This window comes from Phalacrocorax carbo, chromosome 1, assembly GCF_963921805.1.
Source record: "Phalacrocorax carbo chromosome 1, bPhaCar2.1, whole genome shotgun sequence".
In the NCBI taxonomy this organism is placed as follows: domain Eukaryota; kingdom Metazoa; phylum Chordata; class Aves; order Suliformes; family Phalacrocoracidae; genus Phalacrocorax; species Phalacrocorax carbo.
This window is the reverse complement of record NC_087513.1, coordinates 160,253,236-160,281,027: the sequence shown is the minus strand read 5'-3', so window position 1 is coordinate 160,281,027 and position 27,792 is coordinate 160,253,236. Positions and strand designations below refer to the sequence as shown.

Below are 27,792 nucleotides of genomic sequence, written 5' to 3'. Positions count from 1 at the left end.
AAGTACTTTTCTTCAAGCTCCACTTTCACTGGAAGGAAAAGGCACACTTTCTCTTCTAGTTCAACCCATTCAGGGGTAATAAAAAGACAGTGACAATGCAGATTTACTTAAGGGGTTTTGTAATCAGTTGTCTTACTCCCCAGCTCCATTTGCTGGTCTCAGATTTTTGTAAATCTCCGAAGTCCTGAAGTGTTTCCTTCCAGATCCACGCTCCTCTCCTGAGAGTCCGAGCTTTTGTCAACAATTGTGAAACCAGTCAGGTTCCCTCTCGGTATCCTACTTTCCACACATATGGTGATGAAAGACACTTCTGACAGAGCAGTGTTCAAAAAGCAAGTGGGCAAATCCATGAAGAAAAATCCAAGGAGACCTATTAAATACAGAGATGTCAGTCACAGGTTGCTGGAGGCTGGGAGAAGATTCACAGAAATTATCATGCTCTACCTGCCCTGGTTTTGCACTCTTCTGTAGACATCTAGTATTGACTACAGCTGAAGACTGGATATTGGGTGAGACGGACTTTTAGGCTGACCTGCTAAAGTCAGCCTTGTGTACTTTGGTATCCGGTTCCCGGATAAAATGCAAATGGAGAAAACAGCACAGAAATGCAGGTATTTTATCTCAGAGCAGCAACACTGCTTGGATTTTGTGCAGGGAATCTGTTCAGCAGAAAGGGTTTAGAGCTTCAGAGGCAGTCGGAGTTAATAGCATTAGGTAGCGCTCTTGCTGTCCTCGCCTCGGGAGCTTTGTTTGGATGTGCCTTGCAACTTCCCTGAGCTGGGTAATTTGTAGAAGTATATTATTAATAGCACTATTGGCAGTCTTAAACATTTTCAGCTTGCAAGTTCAATGTATCTTACTTTACCCGGAATCCTTGGTTTATTCAAACTTATCCTTGTCTTTCAGTGCAAAGGGATGCTGTTTGTCACTTAAACAAATACCTTGGTAAGAGTTCTGTCTTCCGGGCTTAGTGTGAAACTGGAGTATAGAAAATAGAAAATTGACAACAGCCTGAGCTCATTTAAATTGTGCTCCTGTGTAACAGCGTGTTGTTGGTCCTTTGGCAGGTGAGAACAGTAATTTGATCATTCCCTCCATGCCAGTCTATAAAAATTTCACAGTATCTAAGCACACTTTTCTATAAATATTTTTGCAGTCCTAAAAAAAAGTAAATACAATGCGTGTCTGCAGCTGGGTGTGAGTGGAGCTCCTAATGCACTGGGGTACCCTTCCCTGGGGAACTGGGTTTGATTAATAGCTATTACATAGTTCACTCTGCCAAAAGCAAAACATTTGTGTCCGCAAGAGGCCAAGTGATAATGTCATTGCTGTTGGGGATGATTAGCTCTGCTCACAGAGGCACAGAAACTGAAATTGCTTTCGTCCTCTAGTCAAGGTGGGAACAGAATTTTGTGTATGAAATTCATACACCTAGAGGACAAAATCAGGTTTCTTTGGACTTAGAAACAAGGAAGTGTTTAAGTTACGGACTGTGAGAGAAGGGACATACAAAGAGAAGGTTCAGTGGAGTGGGATGAAAATCATCATTAAAAAGTTTGCTAGAAGAAGAAAAACTTTTTCTGCAATTGCATTTTGACTGAAGCATAATGAGCATTAGTTCTATTAGCATGACTTTGAAGCACTTCGATGTTAGAAAATACTCTTGTGGGCTCTGGTCATCTACAGACTTAAAGTCCGGCAGAAATATTTCATGGTCTATTAGCAAGGTAGTGCAGTGGATCGCTGGAAAGGTCCTGGGCTGTGCCTGTTGTTTCACAGTTGGCAGTATACCTTCCTCATCACCTGCTTCCCTGGGGACAAAGGATATTAGTGTTGTTATATTGTAAAGCCAGCTTCAAAGTCAACCGGCAGGTTTTAATAACAAGCTCATTGCCATACTGTAAATAGCGTGGGACATACTAAAGTGCACATTGGTGATCTTTGCAAGGAGAATATGGCTCATTTAGCAAAACTGATAATTGGAGGTCATGCTTAGTTTAAATAAAACAGAACAGTGTTTTCTAACCTGTCCCTGGACTTCTATTGGTTTAACTAAAATAGTTAGAATTGACTCCGGGTAACATGTTCATCTTATTTACAGTTGACAAGTGTTCATCTCTGGTTGTATAACAGGCAAAGGGAGATGTTGCAATAGTTATCTCCAAGTCAGGCAAATAAAAGAAATAATGGTTCTTTTGTAAGTCAGGACACTTTTGACTTCAGCGGGGTTCAGGTCAAATTAGTACAGTAACCGGGATTAGAATGTTGGTATTTTTGGCTCCTGGCCACTTGGTTAAACTGGCAGGCTGCTTCTCTGAAAGGGCAGTTCTGGCTTCTTCCTCATTTGAGCAATACTGGTTTGCTTGATGCAAAATGGAAGTTGCCTAACATCTTAACAAAGTGGAAAAAACCTCGAAATGATTAAAGAAATGTCCACAAGTTCCATCTGAAATTTGTGGAAGAAAATGCATTCATCACTTTCTGCTGTAACTGATTTTTTCTTGAAAATGTTATGGTGGCAAAAAAGTTTTCCATTTGTATTTGCCATCAAAGAGCAGGTGATGTTTCATGGAAGTCTGTCTTGTTTTCTCTTCTTTCTTCAATATAGGGAATATTATTTTGTGACTTCACAACAGTTTGGAAAAGAGCCAGATTCCTGATTCTGGTTTTAATGCTGTGATTTTACTGAACCATGCAAAGATGGCACTAAAGTCTACTGTACATTGTCCAGTCTTACTAGATACACCAATATTAGGCTACATAACAAAAATATGAATGTTATAAATTGGTTCAAGAGAAGAATACAAAACTGACATAGTAGCCACTGATGAATGACACCTCTGTGCTATCACATGACTTTCTGGTCCTGTTTCCTAATCTGGTGGGCTGATGACATGAGAAAAGCCTATCTACTACACAAAAATCTCTAGCACGTTCTCCCTTTAAGAATGTAACTTACTCAAATGTGATTAACAAGCATGCCAATTGTCATATTATTTGTCTGTAAAATTACTTGGTTTTTTTTTTTTTTCATTCATATTAGCACCTTTTGACATAAGATCCTCTCTGTGTTGGTTAGCAGAAGATTTTGCACTGTGAGGCTTAAATTAGCATGCGATGACTGAGAGTCAGCCTTGCTTTCCAGGGACAGGGAGCATGTCCTGTGGGATACAGCATCTTAATTACAGGAGCCTGCAACAAAGAGCCAGACCACTGCAGGTGGGGTGCAGGGGAGGGAGCAGGGTTGCAGCCCATGCCGTCATGCCCCGTCATGCCTGCTCTGAGTTTTACTCCATCAGATGTGGGCCATGAGCAGGTGTGCACGCCTCAGTTGAGTTGGCCAGCACGTGTGACGCAGGATGCTTTATGTTGCTGTGTTGGCTCTATCCTGCCCTTGGGAAGGCAGATCATAATGGATCTGGCTTTAGCCTAGGATTAAGCTGCAGCCTTGCTTTCCTTGGCAGGGAGTCTGAGGGTAGGCAAGAGAAAACAGCGCGGAGGAGTCAAGGGAATGGCAGGTAGCTGGAACTGCAAGTGATGCTAGAGTGTGCTCGTGGGGTCATGGCAGTCCTTTTGGTGCGCAGCTTCTCTTTGGTTTGGAGGCCTTGAATCGTATTTAAAGCACAAACAATGGGGGGGGAAAAATTACATTTAAAATAATGTTACAGCGAGGCTTCGTTGAAAAAACTGAAGCAAAGCCACACCATCTTTTGGACTAAAGCACCTGCCAGTGTCTCCTAAATGTTGTGGCTGTGCCCCGAGTGCTTTGAAAATGGGGTTCACTGTGCAGCTTCAAAGAATGGGTATGACTTAGCAGGATTTGGATGCCTTTTCCTGGCCTTAAGGGTGAGGGTTCAGTAGTTGTCAGTCTTCAAATACCTGTATTTCCATTGTGAATGTTCGAGATGCTTACCTTGGTCTGGCTATAGAAGGATCCCTCTATTAAATTTATACAGGGAATCCTTCCAGTAGGTTGTGACTATAAGCATAGGGAACTGCAAAGCAAGTTTCCTTAGCAAATGTGGTCAGCTGCTGAAGGAGTGGCAGCTTTTTGAAGGAACACAATGCTTGTCAGTAGTCTGAAGATGCATCTGTAGAGTGGGGCACATTGGTTAATTCTTGTGTTTGGATGTCATGGGATATCCTGGGACATCTGGGACTGGTTGTGTTTTGTCCACCATTGCCTGTCCCAGGTAAAATCACTGACTTGAAACTATTAAGTCCAGGCTGAAGGCAGTGGCTAAACTGAGGGTATTATTTCTTACAGATTAGTTTATCTCCTGGACAAATAGGAATGTCATGAGAATCTGAGTTAAGGTGCTTAAGATGTTGCTGATTTGTGAACTTGTGTTGTGGCACGTGAAACCAGTGATGCTTACAGTTAACCAAGTCTAAGCGTAGAGAGCCTGTTTTCTGCTGCTTGCAACTTCCAGCCAGAGCTTAAAATTTTAACCTACAGTTCTTTGTGCCTGGAGTCTACTGGAGGATCATTGCTTTGTTTCTTTGTTAAAAGATTACTGAGGTAAATTTAAGACTATGGATGTGATTTTCTGAAAGTAAGCAACACAAATTCATGTTTACATGTAAGTGTATAAAAGTTATAGCAGCAACCTGCTTTGGGTCAAGGACTTAAAATTGGGCAGTGCCATTTTCCTGGGGTTAGAGATGTAACTTTGGTCCTCTTGCAAGCGTTCCCATGTTTGGCTAAGCTAATAGTCTGTCTCTGAAAAGTTGTAGTATATGCATGCTGGGCTTGAAAATGAAACTCTCAAGACATTCTCTTGGCATTAGAGTATCCAGCAGGTCAATTTTGGTGACTCTACGTAGGTCCTTAAGGTGAGTTTTACCCCAGCTAAGTTCAGGTGTTTAACTGAATTTGGGCAGCAATCTGCTTTGTCAGCAAGTTTCTGCCCTGCTGGTGACCTGAAGGAGGAACACCCTGCTTTCCCAGCCGAGCGAATCTTTGGGGTGGTTTGGTTTTTTTTTTTTTTTTTGGGGGGGGTGGGGGTGGGGGTGGTTTTTTTTGTTTGTTGTTTTTTTTTTTTAATCCTGTATTTTTAAAACAGACCATTGTAAATGATCAAACTTGTATAGCTAAGTATATTTAGCATATATCTTCTGGCTTGCTGGGAAAGAGGAGATTGTATACTTCAAACTGTGCAATGTCTCTTAGGTACAGCTGAGGGTTTTTCAACTTTTTAATTCTTGAGTTTCTGGTGTATATATAGAAGAAATACATGGATCGTGTTGATAAACTTTGACAGGAGGAGCAACAAATTGAGCCCTAGTCTTGACATCTCTTACTGAAGATTTTAATGGGAGTGCTTAATTCTCCACGAGTAAAGTGAAAAACTGTTTTAATGCCTTCTGAGTTGGCTTAGTGGTTCCGCTAGAGATCTGTGTTGGGACCATGTAGAGGACTCTGCTCCTTTACTGGAAGACATCACCTGCAGAGTTGACTTTTTGAAGATGAGGTCTTTGCTCATTACCACATGTTATCTGCTGAAGGGTGAACATTAAACAGATAGTATATAATCCATTGCCACATAATCTGTCTGATAAGTAAAACTGCTGTACCAGAGCAGCCCATATTTTGTATATAGGAAGAGCTCCTATTTTCCAGCTGAGAGATCTGGTTTGTAATAGGGCAGGGCTTTGTGCTTGCTTGCAATTTCTAAAGAAGTTGGCTGCTTAGTGATCCTTGGAATGAGAACCATTTCTGGGGGCTCCTAGTACGTGTGTGCTTTGCCTTGCTTAATAATTAAAAGTATTTTTAAATTATTTTTGCTTTCTTAGAGAAGGAGAGATGATTTTGTGGTTTAGAACAGAAAGAAGAGCTGGAGCCTAACGCAGGCTTTTTCCCGCTTTCTCAGGAGAATGATTGGCAAAAGCATCCTACTCCTCCATGCCTTGTTAGCTTTCTGCAAAAGAGAAGTGATGCTTATCTGAAAAGAGGGATCTAAAGTGAAATAGTTTTTATAAATACATGTCCGTGAATTTATTTCAGTTAGCATACGAAAAACTGTATTTGTAGATGTGTATTCTGGATCAATTCCATTGATCCAAGTGTGTGAGAAACCGAACATAAACAGCAATAGTTGTAAAAAAAAAAAAAAAAAAAAACAAACCCCAAACAAAATCACTTCTTTTATACTTATTATGCTGAGCGCTTTCTTTGGCTTCAGTAAGAACACTTTGCATTTCAGTTGTCAATGTGTAAGTTTTGGTTGTTCGTTTAGCTACAGTGGGGAGTGTAGGTTTGAGTTGGAATTATTAATGACAGTAACAACAAAACAACTAAACAAAACCCCCAATCAAACGAAAAAGCAAACCTTCTGCCTCGATAAGACACCCTGTTGGTGCTGAGGGCTCTAGGCTGGTGAGATCCTCTTGGTTTTGGCAGGATAGTTAACTTTGGCTTATATGTTGATACATAAATAGAAGTTAAAATAGTGGAAAGAAGAGCAGAGTTCACATTTGCTGGAGGCCCTGGTGTTCTCCCTGCAACACATAAGGTCAGGGTGGGCTGTGATGTTAGTAATGGCCTGTGCCCTAGGGGGCATTTTACTGAGGATTATTATTATTATTATTATTATTATTATTATTATTATTGTATTTTCTTCTGTAAATCCCATGTTTCTTTTCCCTGATTCCGTCTGTTTACCCAAACCACCGGATTTTCCTCTGTGACCATAGTCACTTCTGCTGTTCTTCTAAAATTCCTTCTTGCCCTTCTCTCCCACAGTGTTCACACGTTCCCTCCATCTTTCTTCCACACCTCATTTCCCATGAAGCCTCTCCCTTCCTTCCTCTTCCACAACCAGCTGTTTCACTTTCCTACTTTCCACTCCCATTTTTTCCTTGTCTTGAGCTTGTTCCTCGTATCTTGAACTCTACTTTCCTTGATTCCTCCCATATCTTTTTTTTTTCCCCAGTTTGTCTCTCCTCTCCCTTTTCCTTGTATTGCTTCCCTCTCTCGTTCAGGTTCCCAGGTGGCATCTCTTCCTTCACCCTCCTGGTGCAGATGGTGGGCAGAGGAGGTACGGCACCTGCCTAGGATATGGTCATGAACACTTAGGCCATGTAAGTGGTAGGGATGAAGGACTTCAAATTCTTCTTTCTCCACCATATTTGCACCTGCCTCCTGCTGAAGGCATGGCGTCCTTCAGAAAGGGCTCGGATCTGTCTCCTAAGCCTGCATCAGTAGAAACTGCTGAAGCACTCAGTGCCTCTTGAGAAATCAGATAGTGTTGTTATTTTTGACAAGACGTGGATTTTCGAGATGAACTTTTTATGCTTCCCTTTCTTTAGAAAATGTTCACGTAGTAAGTTAGGGAATAGGATGATGCTGTATTTCACTCCTTTTCTACCGTGTACCCCCCAAACACTTTTTGGTATTAATTCTTGCTGCAGTCTCACAAACCCTGTGTGTGATTCTGTTGTGCACATTTTATTTTTTTTTAAACCATGGCTACTCTCATTTATATAACGTGTGCTGTTTGCTTTGCTGCCATGTGCAATGTCTGGTTTTCTTCAGCCTTAACACCTACTACTTGAGAAACTACTTTGTCAATTTTAGTAGTCTGCAGCCCAGCAGAGTATTACTACTTGTGACTTCCATCAGTGTGCGGTATAACATCTACCCTTTTCCCAAAATTTCCATCTGTTTCTTACATCTATTTCTGAAAAGCATTACTGACATTTCTGAATTGGAATGGGTGGCTCTAGGGAGAATATTTCCTCTTTTACATTTAGCCAGCTAAATCACCAGCCCAGCAAGCTATCAGCTCAACAAGCTCTTGTGGAGAGACTCTCCTTGTCTTTCCCCCTCTCTTCCTTTTCATCAGTCATGAGTATTTTCTCACCTCTTTGTACATTTTCAGCTTAACCTCACTCTTCATTGATGCTGTGGGACAACATCAATGGAATATTTAATTGCAGGAATATTTAATTAGTGTATGGTACTACACTACAATTGTGTAGAATTATTTTAAAAGGTACTAATTCTATTGCAACTCATTATTCTTGATGACCAGGTAAAGCTACCGAAGTATCATCCAGACCCATCTTATTGCATGTTGACTTGAAACTGAATTTTTGAGCAATTAGCATTGGATCACCTTTATTCATGCTAGCAGTAGCAAATTTTGGTATAGGTATCAGTCACATAGTAAAACCCTTTCTGGTAGCATTACTAAGTAATAGAAAAGCCTTTTTATGTGAAGACCTGGAAGTCAGAACTAGGATCTGTTCCTGAAACTGTGTGTGAGTAATTCTTACTCGCATTACTAACAATACTGACTTCAATTAAATCAGATGACTCCAAGCTCAGAATGGTAATTATTCTGGCATGGGAAAGCTGACAGTGTTTTTGGAGCTATTTTTACTGATGCATTTTAAAACCTCACTTATTCCAGTCCTTCACTCTTTCTTTATTCTTGCACAAAAATAATCCATCAACTGTTTTTGGCTGGTACCTGCAAAGGGAAAGTTGTGTTCCTTTGAAGCTGAATAGAAGGAAACAACATGTCGGTAGTCTCACCATCTGTGTATAAAGTAATTTATTTTTAAATGTAATGTCTAACCCTTTGATTTTTCAGATCTATCTGTAAAATATCCTAGGTATTTTATAGTCCCCAAATAGTTTGTTATGTATTTAAGTCTTAGATTTTGATGCCAAACCATGTATTTGTAAAGGTACATGAAAGCTAATTTAATCAAAGGAAAATTTAGATAAAGACTGCTTCATGTTAGAAAGAACTCATTAGAGGATGATGACTTAATGGTGAGCTCTTTCATGAAGCCTTTATGAAAACAGCCTTTAGCTTAACTGGGAAACTATTTGCTGTATATTGAAGATTTTTTTTCCCCCCTGTAATTTTGGAATGACAATTTTTTTTTTTTCCCCTTGAGAAACAGAGGGAGAAAAAAAAACCTGAACAGAATACTACCGTCCTCATTTCTAAGGAAGAACAAATAACAAGTAACAGCTTATAATGTAGTAACACGTTCTAAAGGGCCAAATGATAAATTAATGGAAACGGGTTCTTGTATATTGTTTTGGAGACTAAGCACATTAGATTGAATTGTTTCACAACCAGCACGCCTAATTATTGTGTCTGCCACATTCATCTATTTAAATCATTCCCAACTTCTGGATCGCTGCCTAGAATATTACTGCAATAAGTGTTTCAACTGGTTATTCCCTTGTCATGCGTAACTTCATGAAGGAAGCTGATTTTCTTTGGAAAAAAGAAATAAAAGCGAGCATTGGCAGTATGTTTATAATAGCTGATAAAAAGGGATGATAGGTTTCATAATACTGATCGGAATGGGTTGCACACGAACTGATACTGTATTTGTTTTGTCAGGTCAGTGACTTAAAAAGTGCCTTTGTCAAGTCACTTTTATGAGCGAGGACTGCTACGCCTGTGTTCTCGAAATCCCATCTTTGCCAGCCAGACATTGCCTTCACCTTACACCTGGTGGAAGATACCTCAGCTGTCTCCATTTGCCAATTAGTTGATGGGAAACTGAAAACAGAAAAAGAGGGAGAAGAATTATTATTATTCCTGGGACATGATCAAATGACTGCATTGCTTTTCTTGTGTAATCAATACCAGCGAGCAACTGTCAGAGAACTACTATCAAGGAGTGCCATTGCGTTGAAGGACCTTGGCTTAACACTGGTGCATCCGTGATACAATCAACAAGCCCACGTGTTTTACAGACAGAAATGCAACTGAGCATGGTTTTTCCCAGCCAAAAGTCTACAACTGGGACTTAATGATTGATGAGTGACTGCTTGCTGATAAACTTTCTCTGTTTATTCTGCTTTGTGTGTGTTGGACATCGTTAATTGTCTGCCACTTTTTTTTTAAAAAACTTTCTTTTCAATTGGAATTGAAATTATTTTTTTTTCTAGTTCTCTTTTGTTGTGTTGTTCTTTTTCTCTCCCTTCCCTTTGTCATTAGTTTTTGAAACATCTTTGGTGTAATTCACTTGACAGTGATTTACAAATTCGAAATCAGCTTTTCATCATGGCTTTGAATGTTGCTCCTGTAAGAGATACAAAATGGCTAACGTTAGAAGTGTGCAGGCAATTTCAGAGGGGAACTTGTTCACGCTCTGATGAAGAATGCAAATTTGCACACCCTCCTAAAAGTTGCCAGGTTGAGAATGGAAGAGTTATCGCCTGCTTTGATTCCTTAAAGGTAAGGAAAAAGAATTGCATGTGTAGTGAAAATGCTACTACATTGTACAGAAAGTAAAATGTGAAATGATGAGTTACAGCTAAACCAGGTTAATCAGAAAGTGATTTGTTCTTGGTAAGATGTATATTAACGTAAACGTTATTTGTCATAACTTTTATTTATTGAAGCTTTGAAAAGATTTCTTTCTAAGGATTTTCTTCTGCAGTGTCAATATGTTGTTTACAAAAGTTGTATATGATTGTGGGATACAGGATTGCATACAGCTGGTGGGACAATTGTATTCTCCCGAGTACATTTTATGAATTATCATTGTTTTCATGGCAGATGAAAATACATGGTGGCACAGTGCTAGGCCATTACCAGAGTCCTAACAAAACAAATTATATAGAAAGAGTGCAGATTGTTTTATTTAAATCAGCAGAAGTAAGAAAAGTCTATCCATTACTTCGATTTTAACACAATGGATTGTTCAACCTTGGTAATGGGGACTCTCAGATAAATTAATTACATTGATCATTACATGTATGGGTAACACAGATAGAAGCATAAGTTTAGAACAGAATGAAGAGATTCTCTCCTTTGGAGGATATTTAGCAATTATGATGTTAGGCTAGCAACAACTTCTGACTTCGTAATGACATAAGGCACACTTCAGAGAACTATTTTAAAAGTTCTGTGAAAATACTTTGTGTACTGCATAAAAGAAGCTTAATGACCCTGTGGGATTTGGGGAGTACACAGTGTTTTCTGTGATGATACATCTGTGTTCTCATGTCAGAAGAAGGAAAAAGCTTATTTCATATAAATAACTAAAGGGCAAAATTGAGCATTTCAGATTTTATTTTTAAAGTTTTAGTTGTGGCTTTGTCTTTTGGGCATGGGATGATGTCCTGGCTTGCTTTTTAAATTTAGGTCTGTAGATCAAAATTTTGGTTACTCACCAAGAACTCTCTTACTGTGAAAACATCAGTGTGAATGAGAAGAAAATTCAGTGTTATTTGAAAATGTTTATTTTCATTATAACTTCTATTTTTTTGTGCCATGCAAGATATTGTGCTGGTCGTCTTTCTTCTGGGTTTTCTCATTTCTTCTCTTCTTTTGAAGAGTTAGAAGAAAATAATTCAGGAGAAAGATTTATGAGGGTGTTATGTTCTATATATCCTGCAAGCCAGAACAGCACCTTTGGAATCATGGCAGTATGTCATCGTGTGCTATTAATGACCTTAATCCATGGATTACCACACAATAAACTGTAACAGCTTCTTTGTAGATGTTCTTATATATTGGTTGCCTGCCAATGGGATAATTTTTTTTAAACAGGCAGGTTAGTGTCTGCAGCAAATGGGCAACAATCCACTTTCATGAAAAATAAGCAAGTCAGTAGAAGTTTTTTAAAATACAATTTTTAGCTATTGTAAATATTGCAGGCTGTGGCTGGGAGGCTGGAGATGGGCAGTGGGGCCCGGTCACCCCTGGGCTGGCAGGGCAAGTGGGTTTGCAGTGCAGGAGGTGCTGCTGCTGCTGCTGCTGCATCATCCTGGCTGAAGTGGCGACGTGCCTGTCCTTGCTGCCTGAGGACAGCATCACTCTCCCTGGCGGTGTAGGGTGCTTGCAGTGGAGGTGCCAGCTGTGTGAGCTGCAGACTTCTGTGCAGGGATGGTTATTGCTTGCAGATCGAAACTGGAGTCACAGCCTAAGCTAATAATACCATGAAGAGAAATCCTGAGGGATCGCTGCGGATAACTTACTGACAACCAGCATCATTGCTCAGTGGAGAGAAGTCCAAAACGATGTAAAAAATGCAGTCAAAGCAAGCAGACGTGTTTTGTCCTAGTTTGGGAAGGCATCTGCTCTGAGGGGCCAGCTTGCTCCAGCCCAGCTCTGGTGGCTGAAGCAGGGCTGCTCCGTCCTGCTGCCCATCACCACCCTCTTCACAGCTGGATGGAAGGAGCATGCACCTGGGCCTCCCGTCTTACATTTTCTAGTTGAGTCTGTTGGGTTAGATTGCTGGTAAAGATGGGATTATACCAAGAAGCCAGACCGTGGCCTGAAGCAGCAGAGGTGGAGGTACAGGTTTCTTCCCACCAACCCTGCTGCAGGCAGAGGGAGATGCAGTAACGAGGTGACAGTGTCTTCAGTTGCAGCCCCTCGCTGCTGAGCATGAGTTAGAGCGGTGCATTTCGGTGTGCTCCCTGACCCCACAGTGCATAGAAGCTGCTAGGGATCATTGCAAATGCATGGCTCTTGCCTGTATCAACTGGTATCCTCACAGCCATTATCTCCGTTATTCAGAAGAGTGCTTGTAAATGGCCATATGTATGGCAAGAATGTGCCTGGTTAGCTCAGTTTGCTTATACTGCTGGTGGAGGGACTTATGTCATTAGTCACATAAATCTATTTGATGCATAGCTTTTGGAAATACTGGTGTTAATCATACAGTTTCAGAATAAGGCTTTGGCTCTCAACAAGCAGGATAACTTTTCATGTAAATAAACAAACAGAACAGTCTAGAATTATAGATAAAATCAGACTTTAATTAAAAAAACCCAAGACCTGTTTTCCTTGCTGAACACTGAACCACACTTTAATGCAGGCAATTATTTAGAGTTTATTTACATAATACTTAAAGCTTTGGAGACTTAGCATTTTAACTGTCTTGGTTTGGTGTACCTGCTGTAAAAATAAACTGTAGTGAGTACATTGAGTCTCTTTGCATAAACATCTTCCTACCCAGAGAAGACAGATTTTTTTTTGTCTCATATTGAGGTATATGTTACATTTAGGTGGTGCCTGATAGTTACAGTTGCTCCCTAAGAAGTCAGACAAACACAAGGTACAGTACTCTGAGACAGGCTCTCCTTTACACGCTTATCAATCAAAAGACACCCTGTTTTGGGAAGGGACATGCGCTCTCCTGCATGCTGCCTTCTTTCCAGATTTCCAGGGTAGACGAGGGAGCATAGTATCAGTATCTGCCAGCTGGATCAGACTGCCAAATCACCAGTATGGGGCTATGGGAGACAGTCCAGCAAAGGGCCACAAAGGTGATGGAGGGGCCTGGGGCATCTTTCCTGTGAGGAGAGGCTGAGAGAGCTGGGACTGCTCAGCCTGGAGAAGAGGAGGCTCAGGGGGATCTCCTCAACAAATATAAATACCTGAAGGGAGGGTGCAGAGAGGGGGGAGCCAGGTTCTTCACAGTGGTGCCCAGTAACAAGATGAGAGGCAATGGACACAAACTGGAACGCAGGAGATTCCCTCTGAACACCAGGAAACGCTTTGGCACTGTGAGGGTGACCAAGCACTGGCACAGGTTGCCCGGGGAGGTTGTGGATTCTCCATCCTTGCAGTTATTAAAAAGCCATCTGGACGTGGCCCTTGGCAACTTGCTCTAGGTGACCCTGCTTGAGCAGGGGATTGGACCAGATGACGTTCAGAGGACCCTTCCAGCTTCAACCATCTTGTGATTGTGTGACCAGAAGCATCTTCATGCTGACTTGCCCCTAGCCTCAGGGTGGTTCTAGACTAGCAGTGGCTGATATTGGGACTGAAGGAAATAATCCCAGCCAGGAGCTCTTGGCTTCACACAGTGCCAAGTCCTCCTTTGTGCTCCCACCACTATTTTTGTTATTGTGTGCTGCACCAGGTTGGAAAATTGATTGTGGTTAAAACTAAGTTGTTATAGTTGCCGCTGGCAGGAGGGAGAGGGGCTGTGTGGCACCAGCAAAGCACACTGGGTCACTTCTGCCAGTGATAGTGCTGTGGCCTTAGGCCAGGGTTCTGGAGTAACATGATTGCATCAGAATCCAAGTTTTCCTGTATTTAAGAAGTATATTTGTAAGTCTGTTGGTTCCAAGTAAAAAGTCAACAGAATTTAACAGACCCTGTTTACTTTTGACTTAAAAGGCATTTTTGGCTCTGAATACCTGCCCTTGCAATATTTGACTTTAAACCCAGCAAAAATTGCAACAGCAACCCGTTGGACTGATTACTGTTTTGAGGATCCAAAATGGTCACTGCTGAAGATCGTCTGGGCTCTGAATATCCTTCATCTGTGAGATGCTCCAGGCTAGACAGAAATAGCTAAAGACTAATGAGCCTGGTTCAGATTCAGGCCAGAAACTTGCTGATTTCAAGCCAGGTTCTGCCTCATGGGCTTCTGAGATGTGGCTCAGCATTTGTTTCTCACTCTTTGGTGAAGGACAGAGCCTGGTCTGTTCTGAACAGGGCATTTTTCGGGTGTGGGTGTATCATTTCTGTGCACCCAGTGGATGACGGATGCAGCAGTCGGCCAGATGCGTGACTATTAACCAGACATACCATTGCCTTCAGCGATGGGGATCCTTCTGCCCCCCGTGGCTCGGCCAGCTGTTGTGGCCACATGGGCACACCCAAAACCGTACTGGGCAAGGGGCCTCGGTGAGCTTAACATGAGGATGAAAGTGTCTCTGAGCTAATCTGGTTGACCGTGCCTGAGATGAATGAAGGGGTACTGTCATGGTGAGGCCCAGAGCCCTGTTGGTGGAGGATGCTGAGGAAGCACTGCCAGAGCCAGAGCCTCATCTGCTTCCTTAAACCCTCGGGAAGCCTTTTTGGAGCTCTTACAGGCTCCCCTTTGGATGCTGCAGTGTTTGTGCAGTGTTTGCGCAGTGGGACGGGTGTGTGAGGAGGCCTGTCTAACTGGGAAGTTTGAATTTCAGGAACTGCTCTGTGTTTATATTTTTATACTTCTTGCTGGGTTCAAGTAGCGTAATTTAAGAGTGAAGAACCTGGATATGTAGCACTTAATATATCACATTTAGATCCCTCCAAGTTGGACACTATAAGCAAACCTCTTTTCAGGGTTTTCTTGTCCTGTCTAGTAGTAAAGAACAAAATCCTTTCAAAGGAATACTAATATATAATGTCATGTCTGGGGACAAGAACACACGACACACTGCTGTATTTGAGGTGGAATTAAAAAAATCCAACATTAAAATGAATGGTGACACCTAGGAGGGGGAGAGGCGAAGAGCTTGGCAGATAAGAAAATATCATGATGTGCATTTTGCTCGAGTTGACTCTCATGTTTGCAGGCAAGTCTGGGTTTTAAATTTTGGTGTTATTTTTCAGCTCAGATTTATATCCTTTCTGCAGGTCAGCTACTAGAAGGATATGTTGTCTAAGCTAATACAGATAACAGGAGGTATCTTGAAGATACTGTCATTGCAAGTTTTATGGTGGTAATAAGAAAATGAAAGCTTCTTTAGGGCTACAGATGGCTTTTTCTGGTGTTTTGGGTTTTTTTTTATCTATTTACTAGTGTCTAAACACTTCGAACTCTTCTATTTATTGAGCCAGCAGACTAGCGTGAACTGTTCATTTGCATTTTCATGAAAGCCTTTTAAGAATATGCCTATCTGGTCTCATTTGGCACCACAGAATATGAGGTAATTGAAAGCTGTATACAGAGACCTGTTTACCAAGTTAAAAGGGTTCCAGGGAGGAAAAAAAAAAAAAAAGAAAATTGAAGAACATCCACTTTGTTGAAATATCTGGAACTAAAAAGAATCTGCTTAAGATGGCCTCAGTTTTATTTAGAAGAAGGAAAAAAAAAGTCTTTGTAAAGTGGGCAGGCTGTTCGTAAGAGAGTGAGCTCAGAGTTGGGATGTAATAGGTAGTCATTTGCCTTCCTGTGATTCTTTTGTGGGTCTCTCAATGTTTTACAAATTTCGGGGGTTCAGGATCATCTCACGCTTTGAAGTAGGTGATGCCTGCTCTCACTTGGCAGGTGCGGCAGTCTGGGCACACTGTAGATGAGCACCATACACAGAGGGGATTGGCTAGTTTTGTCTCTACTAGAAAGCATTTAAATGGGTGTTTACAGCGTCCTTACTGGCTGAATGTCTGACTGTCACCCAGTTATGTGGTGTGACACTGTTCAAAGACAAGGTGAGTTCAAGGGCTGTGTCTACAGCTGGTGGGAAGGAATGACTGAAATGGGCAAAGTCATTTCTCCTGGGTGACAGAGTGGCTTATTCCTTCTGGGCCCATGACTTTTGCCTGCTTTGCTGCACAGTGACCCAATTTCAGGAGGATGGGGTGGGGGGGTGGGGTGCAGGCTGTCCTTTTCAGTAGTTGTGGGCTCTGGGGACGTGGAAGTTGCAGGCTGAAACCTTCCCAGTGGGGGATGCAGAATTCAGATCTCACTTTTCCTGCAGAGCAACAAATTCGGTTGCATCCTTTCTTTTTCACCCACCTCTGATTTTTTTTTTTTTTAATGGAAAAAGTCCAATAAACTACAGGTAGTCTAAGAACAGCACCTGGCAGAAGCTTTTGTGTGTCTGAGTTGCTGCAAAGTGTAGGTATGAAGAGAAAGTGTCAATCAAGGCCAGTTTTAGATGACTGAGAATTAACTCTGTAGGCTCCCTCTGTATTCAGAAGAGCAGAGGCCACCCTGGGTGAGACCAAAGCCCCATTTAGCCCAGTGACCCAGTAATGGCCAGTAGTGAATATTTAGGAGATGGTATGCAAACAAGCAGTGGCTTCCTGGAGTGCTCTCCCAGTTCCTAGTGGTGTGTTGCTCAGGGACATTGACATCCAGGCACAATGTGGTTGTACTTAATAGCTCTCAATGAGCATCTTTCCCCTGGATTTGTCCCACTGCTTTTTGAACCGTGTACACCTTCAGCACCCACAGCATGCCATGGCGAGGACTTCCACAACTTGGTTTCCACGCTGTGTATAATAAACTTCTGTTGTTCGTTTCAAACCTCCTCATCTTATGGATACCCCCAGTTCTTGTATTGGAAAAGCAGAAGAGAATCTCCTGTGAATTTTCCTAAGGATGAACCTGGGTGGGTTTTTTTCACTGACTTCTCTCAGGAAGGGGCACGTTTCTCCCCAGTAAGTTCAAAGGAGCGAAGACTCATTGTTTTAAATCTGCTCTGTGAAAATACTGTTCCCAGGACAGGTATGATTCCTGAAGGCTCTGCTTTTTTGGGATATGGGAATTCTTTGGCTCAGAATAAAGTGCAAGGCATCGGATGCTGCATTACACTATGCCATCCATTTCACGAGACTGATTTCACCTTATACCCAATGTGCGCAACTGTGAGCTGCTGCTAAAAAGAGATGGTTACACCCAGTCTTGTGTCCTATCACAGAGAGCTCCCCTTTATCTCTGTTGAAATGATCATGCAGCCATACAACTTGTTTGAGTTGATCCAAAGGAAAGTGAAGAGCTGCATTAAATGTAAGATGAAACTATGAATTCAGGCAGGAACTTCCAGCATAAATAGAGATACAGTGGTGTTTAAGATAGGGGAATCTCTTTCTGAAGACCCTCCCTTATATCTGAGTTTAGGGACTCTTAGTATTCCCTGCATTGTCAGTCACCTGTTCTTGTTTGTTTTCTGCAAAAGCCTCTATTTTTATTTTCAAGTTGTCTCCTGTAGTCTTCCCAGCACGCACAAGTTCCTTTAACACTTCCTTTTTCCTGTTTGCCTCCCCCCTGTCCACATAGCTATCTCCATGCCAGCTCTTCTGGCTTAACTAAAGGTAGGGTTAAGAACCAATTAGCTGAACTTCTGGGCGGACACCCTTAAAAATCCATGCACTTACCTTAAAATAGTTAGGAGAGACTCAAATGACACTGAAGTAAGCCTATAACTGTTGTGTTACATAGTGTTTAGCTTTTTTGAAATAAAAAGAAAAAGCTGTGGACATTTGCTCACTGCAGAGTGGGCTGTGCCATTCGCTAGAATTTATTCTTCTTTTGAGGGGTACATTTCTCATCTGTTTCAGAGCAAAGTCCGGAGCCGTAGCCCGTGGTGTTTAGCCCATAGGAGTGTGCAGGGGCAGGAGCCCCCGGCGGGCTGCCAGGGCTGAGCCGAGGGCTGGCCCTGCAGCAGAGGGGCACTAACCATCAAGTCAACCCGGAGGAGCAGGTTGTAACCTGCTGCTACTGTCTCTGCCCTCAGACTGAAACTTTGAAAGCAGAGAAGTTGAACCAGTTGAAGTTCATTATGTAGGATGTTAGAAAAGCCAGGTGTCTCCTTCAGGCCCTCTTTTGTTTCCTTGTTTGTCTTTCTCAGCAGCAGCACTGATGGCATGAAGCTGTCCTGACGGTCACTAGTGTCCCCTGTCACCACCTGACCTGTCAGATTTTAAACCTGTGTACCTTATTTTAACTTGATATAGGTTACATTCTCAAAAGAGAGCCCAGCTGGACACATGATCACTCAGCTACCCAGACCCTCCTTCCCTCTGAAGGCATGGGAAGCCCCTCTTCCCAGTCACATGGTTCAGTGGCAAAGCCTCTCAGTGATCAGAGTAGATGCCTTTCATGAGCAGGAGACTGTTGCAACAGCTTGTGCCTCCTTTGGCCCGTTACAGCCTCCCGATGTGAGTGAGTGGGTGTTTACTGGCAGTTTTCACTGTCATTTTTGTTATGGTAGAACTTGCTGAGCAGGTCGTCTGGCCCTTGGCCTGGGGAGGAGGATGAGCACAAGTTGCAGAAATGGTTGAAAGAAAAAACAGTTAAAGAACAGTAACTGAAGGATGTAATAAAATATATCATCTTGTTCACTGAATTGTGTTGTCCTGAGGGGCTAAGAGAGTATTTAGTAGTTCCTGGGCAGTGGTCTTGCTGGGTTAAGTTAACTCCTGGAGCTTGCTGCTTCTATGAGTCCCAGTGGAGATTCACGAAGAGCATTCCCAGGTGGTCTGCCATACTCCTTCATCTCAGATGCAGCTGCCACTTGGTTATCAGTCTAAGTCTGATTACGCAAAGAAGAGCAGCTAGACAGACTAGTTAGAGCTGCAGTAAACCTTGTGTGAAAGGGCACGGTGTTTAGCAGAAGTTCTTCAGATTTTTGGGCACTTGGGGGTGCTTCAAATACCCACTGATTCACTGTGTAATCTTTGTTGCTTCACCAACCTATGCTCCCCTAAGCTTTATAATAATGATTCTGCGGGTGTAGTGAAGGCAAAATTCAATCAGAGTCTCTGACTCATCCCATCACTAGGATTTTGAACACAAGAGCAATTGCTTGCTGCCCACTCCTCCCCCACGCTCCCTATTAACTCAGGTCACGGTTCACACAGGCTTACTTTCTCCAGGTCTCCCCACCTACTCCTTTATTTTTCTGGCAGGTGGTTTCTCTTTTATTCCAGGCTCTTTTTTTTAGCCCTTGGCCCTGCATATGTACCTTTCTCTCAGCTCAGGCATCAGCTGTTCTTCCCAAGCTGTTATACTTCGAGTGCATCATCAATACAAAAGGCAGGGTTGTGTTCAGATGCAGGAACCTTCCTGATGTAAAAGCCTGGCAGAGCCAAGACCCATGTTCCTATTAGTGCAGGTCATCCCCAGCACTGGAAAGATATTTTAAATCTAAAAAAACAAACACAAGAATTGGGGGGGTTTATTTGCAAGTCTGTTTGACAGCCATACCCCTCTCCCAACTCATATCTCCTCATATGAAGACTAGCACTTTGTTTTTGAGGAGGTGGATTGTATTAGAAACCATTGCAATAAAATTAAAGCTGTTGTGGTTTTAGAGATGTTGGAACATGTTGTTGGAAGCCTGCTGTGAGGTACCTGTCCCACAACTGAAATTCAAGGGGAAATCATAAGCATCTGTTTTCTTCCACGTTGATGTGTTTCTAGTGGCTGTAGGCATGCCATGCCACCCAGGATTAGATTCGTGCAAGGACTTGACTGCAACAAAATTAATAATGGCAAAAAGAAACTATCTTCTCATCTGCTTTGACCGTGAGCCGTACGGCAAGGTGTTGTGAACAATGCCCCAGAAATGAGATAGTTCCAACACTTGGAAAGACACATCACTGAGGAGTAAAAAGAAAGAAGTAGACAATCAGTAGAAGACAGTGTGGAAATGCACCACAGCTGCTATATGTCTCATACAACACCCTAGTGTGCACTTCATGGCTCAAGGGGCCAAACGGAGCTGTCCTGCTCCCTGTGGGCAGCTGTATCCCTGCAGGCTCACGCACTGCTCCACAGTTGGGTGCTGTATGGTGCCATGCTCCTGACTGGAAGATGGCCTGGTGCAGTCAAGGCAGTGTAGATGTACCCTTTTTCATGAAGCATTGAGAGTTCTCAGCCCTTGCTTCCTCCTGGGTTTGTTTGGCCTGAACAAGAGGGGATCTGTGGTGTGTCCTGGCAGCTGTATGGATGGCCTGGGCTAGCGACCCACGAGGTATGCTGCTGCCACCTCACCTGCATGTCCCATAGGCCAGACAGCTTTTAATCTTTGTAAAAACCTAATTTATTTACTTTCATTAGAAATCCAGTTTGGGCCTTGAGCGCTCAGCAGTGAAGCTATACCTCTGACTGAACAGGTTTGTGTACCATCTTGCGTGTTGTCAGGAGAGGAGCTTACTGAGTGCCAGTCTTGTGGCACCTGTGAAGATACACGGTGGCTGTAAGAACAGCTCATCTGTGATTCAGAAGCTAACTGAGCCGCTGGGACCTCTCTGTTGGTTCAGTGAGCCAAAAAATAAAATCCAGCATGTCAGACACTAGACCAAGCCCCACTGGCTGTTGTCAAACAGTCCTCTAGCCCTCATCCCCCGCCAAGTAGAAAACTCTATAGAAGTCAACTTTTTAAACTAGATGTAGCATGTGAAAGTCAAGAGACATATAATGCGCTTTTTTTTTTTCCTAAAACAACTTTATAGATTAGGCCATCACTTTAAAATTAATATGTTTTTAGTTGCTGTAGATAGCAACTGAGTCTTTGGGCTTCATTCAGATGCCCAAACAGAGGCATTTGATACTGTTTGAGATGCCCTAGAGTGGTCTTGATGGTTTTCCAGTGACACGTCAGAGGAGTGTGTCTCATCTGCTGGCACCATGCAGAGGTCCAGGATGTCCCAGGGTGCTCCAAATGGTCCTGCTGACTTCTCTATGGCAACAGAGTGAAGCCCTTCTCAGGAGGCAGCATCAGCTCTTGTACTAACTGGAGACTCTGACGTCGACTGCTTTAAGTACAAAGGTGGACAATGCGTTTGCCACAGTGATGACTTGGCTGAGAGGAAAGCTGGGGTGTAGGCCAAACCCAGAAGAAACTGTCTTCTGTAGCAGAAGAATTCCTTTGTGAAGACCAAGAAGGGGATGAACATTTTCAGTGAATGCTTTATAGTTTACCATTAGTAATGTTAACAGCTAATGTAAACTCATTAATTTGACCTGTGTAACTGGGCTCGTCTTTTGCTATCTATGGCAAGAAAGAAAATCTAGGCACAGGCATGTTATGACAGTGAATTCAGTCTATTTAAAAACAAAAAGATGGGCCACCTTTTGCAAATTTAAATTGAATAGCAACCATAACTACCTCTTCATGAAGATTTTAAAGCTAGAAATTAACCAGAATATGGTCTATGCATTTGAAAAACCATGGAAGTTACAACAAAGAAATCCCATTCCCCTGAACTACAATTCTCGATTACTTCATTTGCAGATGCAACCATATGTCGAGTGCCATCAAATAGGCATGTAGTGGATTTCTGATACAAAATGGGAAAAAAATATTTGCATCTCAAAGAGTGTCTTAATCGTGATTTTCCTAAGGTAGTGGATAATAATGAATGAAAGTGCAGGCTACTCCCCAAACGCATTTTGCCTTATAGTACTGGTCATACAATATATGTCAGTGTTATTAGAAATGGAGTCATGGGGTTTGCATGTGCAGAGATGGAGGTGTGTGGATATAGTTATGGAGATACTGTGATCATCTATAAATTACGGTGTTGGTATGAAGGTGATTTTGTGCTTCATGCTGAACACATTGATGCTGTTGAAGTTCCAGCCTGTGACAGTCCTCACTATAAATCAATACAAATATTAATTTGCTGCAAAACTCTCATTACTTCAATGAGAGCAGTGTTAGCTGATTAGTATGCATGAACTGGTTTGTGTTCGAAGTGCTGGAAAAGTCTGTGGTCCTCTTTCTTTGATTGAACCTTCTGGCTATAATTGTTTTTAGCCTGTATTCTTGAGGAAATGAGGCTTATGCAGTCAGGCTGCCTTTCTTTCCCTCCTCCCCCACTAACTTGTGACCCCACTGGCCACTTGCAGCCAAGTTTGACAAAGACATCATAGTCTCAAGGATAAATAAGTTCCTCTAAGTTTTGGAAAAACAGGCAGCCAAATAGTAGGGTGGGGAAAGAGTGAGAGACCTTTAAGCCCCCCCAAATGAAAGAAGGGCTTCTCAGAGAGCACAGGCAAGAGAAGTTCCTTAAAACTCCGTTAACCACAAGGGAGCTGGGTTCTGGGATTTGCAATCAGACATGTAAAGCCCCTACCTTCATTTGTTCTGGTGCTTGCAGCACTACGCGTTTAATGATATGATATGAGCGGTCCTTGTGCTGAGCAGAGCTGTTGCAAAGGACTGCTTGCAGTCATTCACTCTTACTTTTAGTCTCCACTTGCTTGTTTAGTTTTCATGACACTTCCCTTTTTCAACCTTTTAAAATAGCAGATTTATCTTACAGAGTTGTTGGTACTTCCCTTTACTTTTTTTTCTTCAGGGAGAAGGAAATTTCCATTAGGAATGCAGGTTTAGGTCTTAATTTAGGTTAGTGTGCAAGGCAGTGAAAGGATCCTGGATGACAGGCAGGGAAGGTGACACCCCTCACTGAAGCTGCTGTTGTGTAGAAAACACCACAGGAATTTTATAGGTAGTAAGAGCAAGAGAAGCTGTAACACTCTAGAGTATGTGGTTAGAGCTCATCTGGAAAGGGGGAGTTTGCAGTCACCATCTCTGGTGCTAGGTTTCTTAAGGCATTTTTTCTTTAGACAACCACTTGATGGAAAAAAATGAAAACTGCCCTGAAAGCAGAGGTGACTACGTTTTATGTAAGAACCATATGCTGTTTTGTCCTGAGCTCTTAGTATCTCATTTTGTTTCCAGGGCACCATGAGAGATACACGCTCTTACTGTGTCCTGGTGCAGGAGTAAGTTGGTCTTTGGCATTACTTAAGGCTGGCCTAAGAGGTGTTTGCTCTTTCTTTCTGCCCGTAAACTTGACATTTTTGCAGTGTAGTTAAGTCCTCCACTGTTCCATGCACTGATGATCTTTTAAACAAGCACTGCTATAAACACCCGCCCCTGATTTAGCCAGCTTTCCTTAAAGCACCAACTGTTCTATAAGCAGGTTTTCCATTATCAGATATTTCAGCATGCCAGCTGTTACAATATATGTAATGTGTTTAATGAGCAAGGGAGTTTATTATTAGGTAATTGAATAATGCTGTTCTTTCTAATTAGTTATTTGCCTTTCAGTCCTGCATACTGCAAAAAGATCCGCTGCGATCTATGTCAATTGTGTCTTGGTGTGCTTTGATTTGCTATAAAGCAGCTGTGCATCTCAGTGATGCATGTGAGAATCGGGGGTGTGAAAGTAGCCAGCAAGTTTTTTATGTGAAATGAGAAATGTTACCACTGGCTAATTAAGTAGCAAGTGAAAGTCAGTCAATTCATAACATACTTGTGTACGTGGCCAAACTCTATTTAGTGGATTTACTTATTGATATAGATGTGGAAATATCAAATGGAATAGTAGTGCAATAGGTTAATAAAAGTGTAGCTTCTTCAGATGCCATAAAGAAATGATGGCAAACTGGGTTTTGGTTCAGTTTGACAGAAGTTAATTAAAGGATATACCTAACAGGTTTTGTCGATCCCAGCATGCTTGTGATCTTAGACTGCTTTATCGCTTGAAATGAGATGTGAGTAGAGCAGCCCAAAGGAAGAGAAGGTGACACTGGTGAGGTAGCGGTAGTAGATCCTGGTGCCCTGCATCACTGCGGATGCCAGGAGGAGACCACAGAGGGGACAACACAGTTTGGAAAACGCTGAGCTGGTTTTTCAGTGGCAGTTTTAGAATAAAGCAAGCACGTAGAAAGGGGAAAGCTGCAGGCAGAACTATGTGCTGCTGTTGCACATAATGTGAAGCAACCTCTCTCTATAAACTCGCCATTTTCTGGTATGATGATAAAAACCAGCAGTTACAGAGAGCATGGGAATGCCAGTGTTGCTACGAGGGTGTTTTGATGTTATTGCATGTTCTCTGGCTTGGCTGTTTGATTCAGACTGGCTTGAAGAACAGAGTTATCATAGGGAATAACAATTTGCTGTGCAACTATAGACAAAGAAATATGAAAAAAGACCTTAAGTGATCTGAAGGGAGGGCCGAAACTTTCTGATACGGCATCTGCAGGTTCGTTATGAAAATTGATCAGTTTGATATTTGTTTGACTTTGCATTTGTTATGTGCATACTGTGTGCAGTTAAGACTCCAGTTCAAATAGATAACCATAATTTATCAATAAATACAGTAACCTGAACATGCTTTTTCTTTCCCAAAGAACATGGAGGGGATGTGCTTACATTTTATTTAATTACAATTTCCTAAATGTGGAATTTTTTTGCTTTCTTTATAAGGTTGCATTTTTTCTGACGATGCAGCGCAGACCTCTTAAAAATCTGTAAAATTTACAGTATTTGCCACTCTTTTCTTAGTTATAGATCTGCTATGGCTTTGGCTTTCTCTTATACCAGTGGTAAAATTAGTGAGTGGTAAATCAGAAGATACCAATCTTTATATGTACATTTAAGCACACCTCAGCTTGCAAAATATTTGTATCTGCTTGTTCTGAGCTGAAATAGTAAGTCTTCAGTCTGCAAGTCATAGTCACCACTCACGTCATAGCAGACCTTTACTGGATAACAAATAGATAACCTTGGATATTGGAAGATGTTTATTTAAAGGGTGGCTTTTGACACGATGTGCTGTGTTATTTGAAGCAAATTGTTTAACATCTCTGTCCCTTTGTTTTCCCCTTTGAGAAAGCGATGTAACTCTGTTAGGGTTTTTTTAATTTGTCTTTTCTTTTTCTTTTAGAAGTAGGAGAAATTAATGAGCTGCTCAAGGTTAGTAAGGAGAGACAATATTTTATATTAGACCTGTTAACATAGCCAGGAAAAAAACAGTCAGACTTTTGTGCCTCACAAGCCCTTCTTTGGGTCATATTTATAGATAATTGTAGAGTGTCTTGGACATACAGAGCATGCCTGTCAATACTCACTCATAAAAAAAAAAAGGCATTTTAAAATATCTGGAAAAGGCTGCATCTGTAATGCAACTTATTATTCACCTAGAAGTCCATGAATGAATAGATCACATATATATATAGTTAGACGCGGAATTATTAGAGTATGCTGTGCACTAGAGTTGGTGGACCCAGAATGCGTTGGATGTAGAGTCACTCCCGCTGTGCAGTGGCAGTTTGCCTGTAGGTTTCTGACACCCAAAAAGCGGGTAGATTAGGGTGAAGTGGTAGAATTAAGAAAAATTAAGAGCATAGTAGATTGCTTCTGCAGCTCAGAGAGGAGATTAATACCCAAAATTACAGAGGGACCTTTGTCTACCTCTAGCAGCTTGGTGGTTGAAGTGTAAGTTGGAATCAAATGCTCAGGGGAAAAACAGGTCATTAATTTAGGTCCCCTGAATGTAGTGCCTAAAGTTGGGCCTCTCCCATTTGAGCTGTTGGCCCAGGTGTTTAAATTTGGGCTCCCCAAAGTGGAGGCAGGTTGCATGAGAAGCCCCTTGAGTGAGGGGCATCTCCTTGCTGCCTCGCAGCCGCACCCACAGCCCGGCGCTACGCCAAAGGCTTTGCAGAGAGTGCGTTACAAGTGCAGATTTGCACTGGAAGAGGCTAATGTCTGCTCCCGCAGTGAGTGAAACTTCAGTTCCAGCTTTTTTAAAAATAAGGCATGCCAGAGAGCCTCAAAACCTATCCAGCACACAGTATTTTTGTTTTCACGCTAGGATATCTGCAGAAGCTTGGTGTAATCTCCTCTGTTAACTTCTGAAGTGGGAAGGCATGCTCTTCTGTTGAGGTTTTCTGTAGTCATCAAAACTGACCCTTGAAAGGTATATGGTAACATCTCAAACACACTCTTAATTTTTACCTGTAGTACAGCTCTTTGCTGTGAAATTGGAGGCTCAAAAATCCAGTGAGGTTGATTGTTTCTTTATATTTTAATAGATATCATATCTATCTATCTATCTATCTATCTATCTATCTATCTATCTATCTATCTATCTATCTATCTCTCCTTTGCCTTTCCTGCTGCTCAGCAAAAGATTTCTCTTAAGCATCCCGCTGCAGTGTTTTACGCTCAGTGCTTTGCTGAGGCAGGAGGAACCTGAGCCCACTCGAGTGCTTTGCTTATTAGTGCTCTATTGAGCAAGGTCTTCTGAAACCCCCATACCATGCTGGTACATTAGCAGATATCTATTTTATTAATGACAGGTTAAAAAGGTAACTTTGAGGGAGTTGTGGAAGTCAGAGATTTCCATGCTGCTTTTCATCACGAGCAGCCACATAACATCCTCACTAAAGTTATTTACTAATGTCTGTACTAAACGTGGGTGGGGTTTTTTGGAAGGATTTTTTTTCTGCTTTCATCAGAAGACTTTCCTATAGCATTCTTCTCATTTCCAGCATGGATTATTCACTGCCAGTCTACCACTGTTCAGCTGAATGCCACTGTTATTCTGCACCTGAAGCAACCGCATTCCCCTTTCCTGCCGACCCTCCCTGCCACCCCAACGTCTCCTGCAACATTCCCTGGAAACAGGTGTATCCCTCCTCATCCTTTGTTTTACTCAGTCAAAAAACCCCACCATGCTCAATTTCTCTGCTTGTAAGACAGGCCTTCCTTCCCTTGAGTCACTTTGGCAGCCTTTGCCCATGCCTGGTCCAGGCTGAATCAGTCTTATTTGGATGGTGACCAGAAGCATTGCAAGTAGAGACCACAAGAGAAGAAGCCTTGCCGCAGCAGCCTGCTTCCTTTCCTAGGCAATCTTTGTTTGATACATCCTTGGGGTTATGTTTGCCTTTTCCACAGTTTGTCACACCAGTGTTTCCACCATCAGACAGTGGTTGATCAAAGCATCCACATCCATGATGTTCTCTTCTGCCACGGCCAGGTCCATCCGCAGGTTATAGCCAAACACCTTCCTTTCTGTGTCTGCACTGATGTGTGGGGTTCATGTCGCTGGCTGGAAATACTTTGTTCTTTCATACTGGTTCTCGTTCTCTGGATTTCAAGGCCATCATCTTCTGTCATACCCTGATTCTTCTCTCTTCCCATTGCCAAATGAGCTTGAGTCATCGGCACATTTTCATTAGCTTATCTGGAGCTTCTGAAAAACACAGATCTGGTGTCCCGGAGATATGAAGCTTAACAGTGCAATCAAAGCGGTTGGTTTCTGCATCTGTGGCTTTATAGCCCCTCCGGCCTATGTCCTCATGGATGACTTCTCCTGGGACTGATCCCATGTCCAGCTAAGCCAATCGTAAACCTCCAGTTGATTTCATGGGGCACTTCGCTGTCCCCACATTTTCAGTACCTTTCTAAGTGCAGCCTGTTTTGCCTGTTTCCAGTATGGTGCCTTAATGGTTGTTCCCCTACAATTAAGTGTAGGAATTAAGTGGAACAGGCTTTCCCTCTGAGGTACATACTTTTTGAAGCTGTATTTATAAATGCATTAATTTAAATACTTT

At 42.2% G+C, this 27,792-nt stretch overlaps 1 protein-coding gene across 11 annotated transcripts in view; it reads left to right on the top strand.

Moving 5' to 3' along the window:
* MBNL2 (muscleblind like splicing regulator 2) overlaps window positions 1–27,792 on the top strand; it is a 113,768-nt gene that overhangs the window by 30,019 nt on the left and 55,957 nt on the right. For 9 of the 11 annotated variants that reach the window (XM_064440665.1, XM_064440668.1, XM_064440674.1 and 6 more), the window contains one exon: window positions 9,372–10,214. The exons of the other annotated variants lie outside the window; for them this stretch is intronic. In XM_064440665.1, coding sequence (XP_064296735.1) covers window positions 10,041–10,214 — 174 coding nt within the window. In that variant the 5' untranslated portion in view covers window positions 9,372–10,040. The remainder of the gene's footprint in view (window positions 1–9,371; window positions 10,215–27,792) is intronic. 11 annotated transcript variants of the gene reach the window in all.